We start from the raw sequence: 12,468 nt of genomic DNA, 5'->3' as shown, positions 1-12,468 counted from the left end.
GAACAAACTGAAATGTGTTTCCTGTATTGGCTGTGAATATTTCCATCGCATTCTGCTGCTTATCCAGCTGTGTAAAAATGTTACTTCTGTTCCCTTTATAGTAGGAATTGAATGCTACCAAGTAGAAGTGGAATCCAAATAGTCTGTAAGAAATACCAAAAATGGGAGAATCAAACTAAAATGTTACCCTCTCAGAAAATACAGGAATTTCTACATAACAACTTATGTAAAAAAGGCTGTTTTGACATATTAGCATTTTTAGCATCTGTTTCCTGTAAGTAGAACTTACTCAAGAAAGCATGCTTTTTATTAGGCTTGAATTTGAGTAAACTAATATCACAATGTGTCAGATTAAAATATATATTTTGGGGGACTTAGTCCTCGTTATAATTGCAGATGTATTTCTGATCCTCAGTACAAGAAGTGAAAAAAATATTTCCGAATTTGACATGTAAATTCTGAATTATGAAACAAATTATTTCTTTTTTTTCTTAAGATGTTATAGAGATTTAAGTATTAAGAAGAAATTTAAGATACAGCTGAAATAGGCATGGAGTTTTATGTATCTGAAAAGACAGAAGCTGTTCACTGCAATGACATGGCCATTTGATTGATGATAGGCTTCTGATTGCATTCACCTTACAAAACTGGAAGTAGTTTGCAGATCCATGTAGTAACAGAGCAGTCAGTTCATTTTAAGTTTTTGCATGTACTGGGATATAGAGAACTCCTGAATGAAGTGTAGCGCAGAGAAGCTATCAACATCCTGCATATGGTCTGGCATCTTTCCACCACCCAGTTATCAGGTTCATTTGTTTGATCAGGACATTTCATACTGTCTTCCAGTTTCCAGCTTTACATCATGTCTCTGTGCTCAAGATGGCCATATGTGTAAACCTCACAGCAGAATTCCTGCTGACTTCTCATATTGCTGGTACAGCTGCAATTGAGGATGCAACTGTCAGAAATCCTCTGCCTCACATGAGGCATTAAACCACGATTTGTGATGTTTTCCTGTTTTCTTAATTGCATAGGTGGTTGTTAAAATCTTCCTGGAGCTCTCTTACGCATGTAGGGTCTACTCCTGGTAGGCACAAGCCCGGACTGTTCCACTGTTGAAACTGAATTGGCACCGCTTGTGCCACTGCATCCTGTCTATCTGCAGTCACAAACAGTGGGATGCACCGACTTGCCATGTGCTTCATTTTGCTGTCACATCAAAGCAGAGCTTCTGTAATGTCTTTCTACTTTTTCACACTTTGTCATCATTAATATTAATGTCCAGTGTTGCTAATTCTGTGTTAATAGTGTTGGGTTGTTTTTCCACTTTCAGCCAAAAAAAGGGAGACAGATAATTCATTCCAGGTTATAGGCTGTGGACCTTCTGCAGTGTGTCTCTAGCTGCCTGGCAGAAATAAAACTCGTGAAGAACGTTTCTAAAATAATTCTTTGTGTGAATTGTCAGTACTTCTAAAGAGGAGTCATTCTAGGTTCTCGATAATGACGCATATATGTCACCTTTCTGTAATGCATCCCAAAGTTAGAGTACCATACTCCAACTTTTTCTTCAGAGTGCTGTATGCAAGTCACTGCATGTATTGAAAGGTGGAACCAGGTTCTTTTTCAAACCTCTGGTCTCTTGCTCTCCAGAAATATGTCAGCTTTATGTGATGCCAACATCTACAGAGGAGGGCTCCTTTTGTTTACCTCCATTTTAACTGGTGAAGGCCAATGACATGAAAGAGTACTACCAGTGCAAAGAGTGATGCCTGAGAAAGCCGGAACAGAAACAATAGCCTTGGTGACTATTAAGCAGGTATCCTTTGTTGCAGCGCTGGGCACACATTGGGAGGAGTGATCCCTTGTGTGCCCAGTGACGTGAGAAGTCATTTGTCAAGTGACAAAGTAGCAGAGCTGGATTTTTGCCCAGTTTTTAAAATCGGTACTGTAGATGTGTACACATGAAAATCATCTAGGCGTTTGTAGTCAGAGAAGAAAAACAGGCACTATTGCCATATCCTGATCTAAAATTAGCAAAATTAATTGTAACCTGTGAATTTCTCACAGCAGCTATATAAAAGAATCCAAAAAGGTAGTTTGCCTCAGTTTAAATATTACTGCTGAAGATACCTAAAGGTCAATGTGAGGAAGTCCAACCAAGTATCTGCTCACGTGTTCCAAAGCTGAACTACAACCAGAGTTCTCACAGATCCCTCTCCATCAGAATCAGCTCTTAAGTGATGCAACTTTATTTTTAACACACCTTTACTTTCACAGAAAATCACAGTAGGAGTAAGAGAGATCCAAGCAAGAAAATATACAGACTTCATAGAGGACAACATCCTTAGTATTTTCTCTACCATCACTTTACATGCGTCTCAAGCTTGACCCTACTGAACAGCCTGAGACAAAAACCTGTGAAAACTGTTCCCTCTGAACCACCTTGCCCTTCTCATTTACAGATTGAGATTGCTTGCTCTCAAGAAGGAGTAACAGGAAATACAATGTTTTTTTTCTCTGAATCCTCACAAGAACATCTGTGTCTTGAACATGCACTTTTAATTCTTGAGAGACAGAGAAGTAATTTCTTAAATGTGCTCTTCACGAAACATTGCCAAATGCATATGGCATTCTTAAGTGCTGGTTTAGGTTCCTCAAATCAGTATTCTATAACATAACCTCATTTGCTGAACTCGGCTTTTCCCTGTGCTGACTTGTTGTTTGAAGACAATAGCTGCCTGAATGGGAGGATATGTGCAGGTGAAGACAGATTGCATTGACTTGGCACGAACATGTTTTTTATCCTGGTACGGCTGTCTTCCCTCACTTGCATGTCATATTATAGCTATTGGTTTTATTGTTGTTGTTATTTTAGACGCTAATATAGCCAGAATAGCCACCAGACTGCTAAACTCAAGCCTACTATGTGACTCCCACATTAAGAAGAAGAGTCCATCTCTGCACTCAGGGTGTAGTACACTAAGTCTGTCGTGAAGCGTTTTTTTCATCCAGTCCTCCATGCATGGGAGGCTGCAGAGTCAACTGTTCTTGGACCTGAAGACAGTGCTGTAATCTCTCAAGTTTCTCCAAACTGGATACATATTTTTATTTTGAGTTATAATTTAACCACATGGGGACCATATGGCAGTTAAAGCGAGGAATACAAGCTTTCCAAAGGAGGTCCAGCTTTACTCTAACACTTACAGATTGGGGGTGGGGACGTGGATCTAAAATCATTGTCTTTGTGTTTGACTCACAAATTCTGAGAGACCTTAAGTTTTGATCAGCATTTTTGGAGGAGGCAAACCTCCGCTTCTATCTGTCCTTTGGCTGTTTTTCTGGTTTTGTCAGTGAAATTGTTTTTCTTGTTTAATGATGATAATGTTTAGCGCCTTTTCTGTGTTTCCATTCTTTTATGGAGAATTTAGGCTGTTTTCTTCTCTTGGAACACTTGTCAGTCATCAAAATTCAGTGGTTCTGCCAGAACTTGATACATTTTTAGGACAGAAATTTCTTGTTCAGCTTCCACAACACAAGTCCTTTGCTTCAAAATGGAGATGTAATCCAAGGTGAAGTTTACAATTCTACATGTAAAGCTGGAAGAATACCGTTTGTTGTGGTAAAGGTTCAGCTAACTCTGTATGCTATTGCTAAAGTCATTTTGCTTTACGGGATTGGTACCTGAGTGCAGTAACCATGGGCTTTACTGCATGAGGAAGCAGCTGGATGGACCCGATGCCCATTGACTTCTTATGTGATGATTTTAGTGATATGAAAAAACATTAAATTTGCCATCAGAATGAGTTATCTTCCAGGCCAGAAAGGTCTCCTCCTACAGAGCATTTCCAGCTTTATCTGTGTAGAGCTGCTTCTTAAGAGCACTGAATGGGGATTATTTGAAGGTGCAAGACATCCCTGCCATATAAGAACATAAGAATTGACATTTATGTAACTGATTACTGTAAGCTAGTTGCTTTTTCTTGAGACTGTTACTTTGCATCTGTTTCCAGAGCATGAGTTATAAATACATATAATTTTAACTGCTTATATAAATTCACATATTTAGTATAATTAGAGACACACATACAATTCTAAGTGCCTTTGCAAGCTTTTGAGTGCACAGAGAGGATTCTTTCTTGCTTTGATTATCACTACATGGCAGAAACAGTAAGAAGAAAACTCTTCATACTTGTTAACTGAAAAGAAATGAAATTAGTATCTTTATTGGGCTTATTGTAGGCAACTTTTTCATACGCTTCATGAATTATTTACTTAATAAAACAGCATTCCTTTTTATACCTCAATCATTTTCCATATCAGGCAGTTCTTTTTAATTTTGTTTTTATTATAGAACTTATCCTTTTATAGTATTTAATATACTAATTTTTACCTTTTTTGTAGTACTAAATTAGGAAGAGAATGTAATACGTTTTTCTGGTACATGTATGTTTGAGCGTGTATCAAGGACAACAAAGCCAATGTTAAGAGAGATCCCTTTATAGTATCTATAACTCAAAGTGCATTTATATTGCTGCATGCCTTATTTTTCCATTTGGTCTAGTTGCATTGACTATTGAAAGAGTCATATCCTTCATATTCCTACAGTGATTTGAATGTTGCCATTTTTTCTAGGTACTATTTCAATTATCCAACATAAACAGGTAAAATCAATTTTAAATTAAAAAAAACCCTTATTTTGACTTATTTCAAGATCAAACATCATCATAAGAATCTCAAATTTTTCTGAAATAGTAGTAATACTAGCAGATTGCATCCAACTATTTTGCCTTTGTTATTTTACCTTTAAAATGGTGGATACTTCTTAGCTTTGGTTCCTTTAACACTGTTTTAAAGCTTCATAATTTTAATGTGATACACAGTTTTTGCAGACTGTAGGAGCTCCACAATGACAGCACTGATAGCATTCAGCCTTGTAAATTAACAAGGTAGAATTAGGGAACAATCCCAAAACAGAAAGCATTTTAAGTAATGAACATGATTGAAAAGATCGGTGCCTATCCTTTGTCTGTACCTCAATATCTCCTTCTCTGTTTGTGTATTGGCACACAAAATTACTTTTGCTATTTTTAACTGAGGTTGCTGGATATCACAGTACCAAAAATAAATGGATATAAGCAAGTAAATTCTTCTGATACTCTCACGATGCAATACGCTTTCCTTACGTCACCTCCTGCTACATCACTCACGTTGTTCTCAGTCCATTCATTTGAATCACTTATTTTGAATTCCAGCTACTTTCTGGTTATCTCTGCAGAATTTTCAATACTTCTTTTAATCTCAAGAAATCTTCATTAAATGTGAATTAATGTGCATAAGTAAGTGGAAATCAGGGTGTTAGATTGTTCTAAAGGATGAACCTATATATCTTTAGGAAAACTTACACAAGTGGACAATCTATGCCTGTTCTAAAGCCACAGTTCTTTTTAACACAGCATGTCAGTACTTCAGATACATGTGCAAGGGGAGTTACAGTGGTACATCATAACTGTTCAGGATGAAAGTTGGTTTAGGTGAAATAGAAGGCTGGGAAAAGTAAATGATAAGGAGAGGGAGGTGAGACAATGGCTTCAGCTTATTTAGGTATTAACTAAATTTAGGTATCTCAATGGGCATGGCTGCAGTGAGGTAAGGATCTTTCTGTGCTTTATAGTCTAGTAGCAGCCTAGTCAATATGACTAACGTAGTTACAACACGATTCAGACGACGCACCAATAGGTGTCCACCTTGGAATGAGTTGAATCACCTTCCAAGCTACGCAGTCTGTAATGGAAAACTAGATTCCTAGCTCATGTGTAGATACGTAAGTTCAGACACATCAATATAGGTGCAACCAGGACAGTGCTATAAGCTTGAGTAAAGTCGCATTTAATGTCTCACACAGCTCATTACTTTTTGTTTTGGCATTCATGCTGGTAGGCAGAGCAGGTTAGCATCTTTAACAAAAATTCATCAGGTTACTGTGAGCAGACTTTCAAAATATTTAATAACAGTGTAGCCCTGATACTTGTTTTTATGGGGGATGCTCACTATATATAAACAGTGTTTTTGTACCAGCTGCATAGTCTAATTTTCCCTTGTTTCATCTTAACCAATCTCTGCTTGCTAACTGCATTGTCTTCCATGTATCTGCACTGCCACATCCCCAGAGAGTATTGTGTACGTGGGGAACGGGTGCTTGTGTGTCCAAAGTTTGGGATAGTGAGACCAAAGCCATAAAACCAGTGCAGAGAGGAGCCGGGTGAATCCACTCAGAGGTGTTAGTACTCGTAGTCCTCCCAAGAAGGATTGCTGTCTGGCTCTCCAAAGCCCTCAGACCTGGAAGCCTCGACACAGTGACGCACAGCTTGTACAGTGTGGCTTGCTTATACATCCAGGAGCCAGCGTGGCAAGGACCAAATACCTCCACAGTGAAACTGGGGCATCCAGAGCTTTAGCAACACTGTTTCTACAGTGCACTGAGTAACTGAGGTGAATACTGTAAGTAAACAATTTGCATAGCTCTGCCTGGACATAGGACCGTGGACTTGTTGCCATAAAAATGTATACAAATTTTAACCATCCATTTCTCTACTCATCTACCCTTACTTAGCTTATCCTGAAACACCAAAGATTCTTCCCATCCATGTTGAACCCTATACCTACTTTCCTCTGTTTTCTCAAGGTCCTGTTCACACTAGAACGAGTTCACATGCTTCAGCTAAGCACAGTCTCCAGAGCTTCTTTGCCCTTGTTAGCCTTCTAAACCAACATGCCAGTTTTTAGGATTGGAAAATATTTTTGAATCATAGTAGCATGCTACCAGTAGCAGGTAGTGCTAATGGCTCTTCATTCAGAATTTAGAAGTGAAGCTAAAAATTGTGTTCAGGAGCAGAGAAATCTAAAGAGATGGGTAAAATCATTGCAGTTCAAGACAGAACTTTGTTTTCAGTGTTTTTTCTGGTTGAAAACAGCAAATCTCTTGCAAATGTGTTGGGCCAGTTTTCTTTTCTTGTTTTGGGCCAGTTTTCTTTCCTTGTTTAGCAGTACACATACCAATGATTCTATTGGATTCAGTGTTTCCTGTGCTATTTTGCCAAGTTTGTTATGGTCTTTCTCACTAACTGTGGAAGAATTTTAGAACAAATAATAAGGCAACTTTAGCTAAATTCTCATGATAGATTTGGCTGTGATGCCAGAATAATTTATTTGTTGCGGGGTAATTTGTCATCCCCACTCCCTGTCACTCCTTCCCATAGCTTCACCTTAGAGAATTGTCCTGTCACGGGGGAAGCTCGTGTGAGAGCTGACTCTCCAGAGCCTGTTCCACGTCTGAAAGCCGACAGGGCTGTCAAGTACAGGACAGATTCTGTGAAGCAGAGACCAGAGACTGCGGAGTGGATATTGACACAAGAGAATTTGACCCTCCACATACAGATTTCAGCTCTGTTTCTGAAATAAATCTGCGTGACAGTTTTGGGGGGTTGCCTTGTTCAAACATTAAACTATTTGGTCCACAGAGTAAGAGAGTTTAAGTATAGAACAGCACTTGTTAGTGTCAAAACATCGGTTATGTACAACTTAATCTCCTGTGATGGTGCATGTATTTGCTGTATACTCGCACGGGTTATTTTCATCGAGAAATTCTGTCTATGTGTCGCTTTGGCAACATCTTTGCAGAGTTTACAACTTTGAAAAACATGCTGGCATCAACTATGCAGTCCTTTTAAACAGCTGCTCTGCAGTCATGCTGTTTCAACATGCCACCACACATGGCTGAATTATGCAAATAGTTAATATTAAATGACGGAGATGCAAGAACAATTTGTACACCCAATAAAGCTGGTGTGTGGAGTGTAACATCCCTTCATCTCAGTTAGTGTGGGACAGTTTAAAGGCAACAACGCCGTTCTTTTTGACTTTGTGTCTTGTATTAAAGGCAGCAGTGGAAAGAGAGAAGGCATATGGCAGGAATGTTTTAAAAGGCTCAGGGTGGGTTGGATTTTTTTATTCATTACTAATGATGCAATGAAAATAGAAGGTGCATCAATGTAATTTTCTGGCAAGTATTAAGAAATGGGTAAGATATAACGAGTGTTTGTCATTCAGCTATAAATATGAGTTGCCCTTTATGATTGAGAGATAAGATAGGATATTAATTACATAGAATGCTAACAGATTAACAATGTTGCTTATTAAAGACAACAGCATTTGTAAATAAGAAGCAAACAAAACCACTAAAAGTTAAAAAAACTTAAAAATTGGCTTAAAGTTTACTATGCAAGACTTTTCTTCTAACCTTGCTGTTCTAGTTCTGCAGTAATGAATGCTCTAAATACAATAAATAACACTAATAAATAATGCTTTACATTCTGTAACTTATTTTATAGTAATTGCACCCATTACTTGGAGGGGGGGAGAGAACGTTAGGCACTAGGTGATGCAGGATGATGAAAAAACATGTCCAGTTACAGTCACAAAATGTTTTTTTACTTTCGTACACTACTGTACATTTTGAATAATCTGTTTTGTTCAGCTAAGTAGTAATAAAGGATTATTTAATTAATCCAAATTGTTTACAAAACAAATTATTATAACATCCAGAGAAGTTTGCATTTCTATATGTTCTTGTCTTTTTTCTCTCTCGTTTTCTCCTCTTCTCTCCTCTCCTCTTCTCTTCTCTTCTCTTCTCTTCTCTTCTCTTCTCTTCTCTTCTCTTCTCTTCTCTTCTCTTCTCTTCTCTTCTCTTCTCTTCTCTTCTCTTCTCTTCTCTTCTCTTCTCTTCTCTCCTCTCCTCTCCTCTCCTCTCCTCTCCTCTCCTCTCCTCTCCTCTCCTCTCCTCTCCTCTCCTCTCCTCTCCTCTCCTCTCCTCTCCTCTCCTCTCCTCTCCTCTCCTCTCCTCTCCTCTCCTCTCCTCTCCTCTCCTCTCCTCTCCTCTCCTCTCCTCTCCTCTCCTCTCCTCTCCTCTCCTCTCCTCTCCTCTCCTCTCCTCTCCTCTCCTCTCCTCTCCTCTCCTCTCCTCTCCTCTCCTCTCTTCTCCTCTCCCTTTCTTTCCCCTTCTTTCCCCTTCTGTCCTCCTCTCATATTTCCCAAAATTTCATTTGCACTCTGATCCCATTTTAGCTGTAGGTCTTTTTAAGGTTTTTCATTGATTTTTCTCTTCTAATCTGGATATAAAAACACAAATATATTTCTAGTAATGTATTTATAAGACTTCTGTGCAAACGCTGGTGCTTGAAAGTACAATTTGTCACAGTCATTCAAATTAGATTTGTAAATTGCCTCAGCCTGACAAAACAAATTCAAAAGAATTATTTTCAATTAAATGGAAGCTTAAGTTAAAAGAGATAGTGGGTTCCTCATTACACAGTTAATGTTCTCTTTTCCAGCCTTTAAGCAATACAGAATCTGAGTTGTATAAATCCTATATGCTTTTTTAATGCTCTTACTTTTACTAGCATCCAATTAATAATCTTACTAATTATAGCAAGTATATGTTCATGCATGTTATGTTATATTTACTGATCCACTTACACATTTAGTTCGGTGAGTATAAATTTATTGCTAACAAATAAATATTTAATAGGTTGAAATGTAATTTTACCAAATAACTTAGCATTATTCTCTTGTGGTTTTATAGGAACTAGCCACAATGAAACAGATTCTAATTAGTCTACATAATAAACACTATGAACAAAATTTACCACAGTCTCATATTGATGTAAAAAGTGCGACTGCAAAAAACAAATCAAGCCCTTCACTAAAACTGCTGACAGAACATGAAGAAGAAAACATATTTACACCTAAGCCAACATTATTTGTAAGTACTAGGATAGCAGTAAGTGCCACAAGCTCTTTAAATACTTTTCCTCAGTTTTTAAAATGAAAAACGTGGATTTATACTTCAAAGAGATGTACAATTAATTCAGCTGAGTATGTGCTGCTCTTTATGGGAAAGGTCGATGTTGAGGAGAAAAGTTACTCTTTATGGTTTGGTAGTTTCTACATCTTAAGTTCACAGAAAACTAATTTTTTTTTAAATACCATTATAATACTGCAATATTAAGAGTGGTTAGCAAAATTTTAATAGCAGAAGGGATCTACAGATTATATATACAATTTAAAATCTACCCTGATCATGTATGGTTTGAGTGTGTGGAGATATATGTGTGTATATGTATATTGAGGTGCAGGAGTGAGGAAATAGGTGTATTTATGTATATTCCTGTATATATGTATATTAATGTGTGTGTATATATATATATAAATACATATTAAAAATATATGTCGAGTATTGATATCACTTCTACTACTAAGGATACCCGACATTGTAAAACCATGTTTTATTCCTTTAGAAACTAAACACTCGAATTTAAATACTTCAGGTGGCCTGCATCAGATTTAGAGCTTCTAGGATTTGTAAGCTTCATGAAAATGGTTTAGAAGTTTCTGACTATGACTGAGCCTGAACTGATAAATTTAAAACAGCCAAGCTGCAGTGCTGAATCACAAAAGAAATTATGAGTCTAAGTTACACTTTTTGAGCTACCTTTCTCAAGGGTAAACTGGTTGTATCCACACTGCATATGTATCCACATGTAGCATATGAGCTATTTTGCTCCTAATACACATCCTTCCCCCCTCTCTCCCCAGCAGACTTTAAAATTTGCTGTCTTAAACAATATGAGCTTTGTATTGCAGCACACCAGATACTGTTTGCATAATACAGAATATAGGAAATTGTTGCATATATTAGCTGTGATGTGAGGGTATTTGGGGATTTTAGGGGTTCAAAATTTGCTTGGATAGTGTTATAAGACTAAACACAGACATACCCAGTGTTGCCTCATCCACAGTCCTTTTGGTAGTGCTAAATCATACTGCCTGAACTTTGTTTTGGATGGAGCTATTCAGTGATCCAAAACACAGCCAAAATGTGAGCTAACAATTGGGTTGTGTGTTGCATCTGCACTGTCTTTCTTACAATCTGGAAAAAAACCTGCATTGTCATTTAGAAATTGTGACCATTTTCTCTTGGAAAATTCCTAGTCTTTTCAGACATGAGAGTAGGGAACCAAAAGTGGGCAGATGCCAAGGGTTCTTCTTAGATGGGGAGCGAAGTTGGTAGTCCTGTGAAATCCCGCCAATTTAGGTCAATTTCTGGCATTTTAAAAGCTTGTATAAATAGAGCAGATTTGGTTTTGTAAATGAAATCTTCAAAATGAGAGAAAGATGGAGATTAAAATATGATCAGAACCCCCACCGCAAGGCCAGCTGAATGAAGTCAACTTTAAAATTGAATGGTTATTAACTACTGGAGCGAAGAGTGAGTAGAGAGCGGACAGAAAGCAGAAATAGAAAGGCACAAGTTTAGGGACAACAGACAAAGCAGACAATGCTCACTAATGTGAGGGATTATACCCAACCCTGAAAGCAAAATAGTCCTTCCTTTGTTCCACCTCCACTTTAATTATATTTCTATACAGACAACCACTGAATTTGCCACAAGAACACTGTGCAACATTGACTGCATAGCAGAAGCCCGTAGGATTGACAAAGGCAAGGCAGAGTTGCTCACAGATAACTCTCCATGATTAAAGACTTTCTACACTGTCAGAAAACTGCTGGATTATTTTAATTGTAATTTTTTAAGAACTATAGTTCTGCGTAAATTGTTGGTCAGTTATGGCACACCTGAGATTTCTAAGTTCCATCCCCCTCTCAAATGGGAAAGTCAGATGATGCTATTTCAAATGAAATCTATTTATGGCATAGTTGATGCATGTTTTAATTGTGACAGATGCTATAAAACAAAACATTTAATTCTTACTGTGCAATCTGCTTTTTATAACCTAGAAACAGGGAGGTTTTAATACAGTTATGTAGTAGTAATAACCTTAGATGCATAGTCTTGTTTTTAATTTATTTGCATGTAAGCAATATCACTGTGAACTGCATAGGAAGATAAGAGACTTCAGCATAAATTCCAGGTTTTTCTTCTGACATTGTCTCTTCATGTTTTCTTCTTCATTGTCTCACAATTAAAACATTCTTTATTTTGCAGACAAATAAAGAGGCACCTGTATGGTACAAGAAACTGCAGAAGAAAACATCGCCATAGCATTTTCCAAAAATTGTTCAAAATAATCCTTTGAGGAGCTTTTGTTTGAAGAAATTTATTTTCACTGTAATAATGCCCTTTTTACCATAGGAGCAAACAACTGGTTTTTTTTGAACTGTTCTTTTATAACTGTCAAATGATCTTATGCTTCATGAAATAATTTTTAGATCTGTCATGTGAACAAAATGTGTGGAAATAATGCATGCAGCGATTTGACTAAAATATAATTGAATTTTAAAAGATAAATAAACACTGGCATATTGTACACATTTATAATCTGAGTCCTTAAAGAACTTGTTATTCAGAGTGTTCAAATTAATGCATGTTTCAGCTTTTTTTATATTGTTTTT

General features: G+C 37.2%; 1 protein-coding gene across 2 annotated transcripts in view; it reads left to right on the top strand.

Annotated features, from left to right (window-relative positions):
• The window catches only part of PIBF1 (progesterone immunomodulatory binding factor 1), a gene marked incomplete at both ends in the record, with an annotated part of 126,385 nt that extends 114,267 nt beyond the window's left edge, over window positions 1-12,118 (top strand). The window contains 2 exons of one of the 2 annotated variants that reach the window (XM_084277201.1): window positions 9,638-9,817; window positions 12,062-12,118. In XM_084277201.1, coding sequence (XP_084133327.1) covers window positions 9,638-9,817; window positions 12,062-12,118 — 237 coding nt within the window. Of the gene's footprint in view, window positions 1-9,637; window positions 9,963-12,061 lie in introns of those variants that run through there. The other variant, XM_084277200.1, reaches the window with a different exon arrangement.
• Window positions 12,119-12,468: the final 350 nt, after the last annotated feature.

This window comes from Gallinula chloropus (genome assembly GCF_964237585.1).
Source record: "Gallinula chloropus genome assembly, chromosome: 1".
NCBI classification, from domain to species: domain Eukaryota; kingdom Metazoa; phylum Chordata; class Aves; order Gruiformes; family Rallidae; genus Gallinula; species Gallinula chloropus.
The sequence above is the reverse complement of the archived record's forward strand: the minus strand, read 5'-3'. Positions and strand labels throughout refer to the sequence as shown.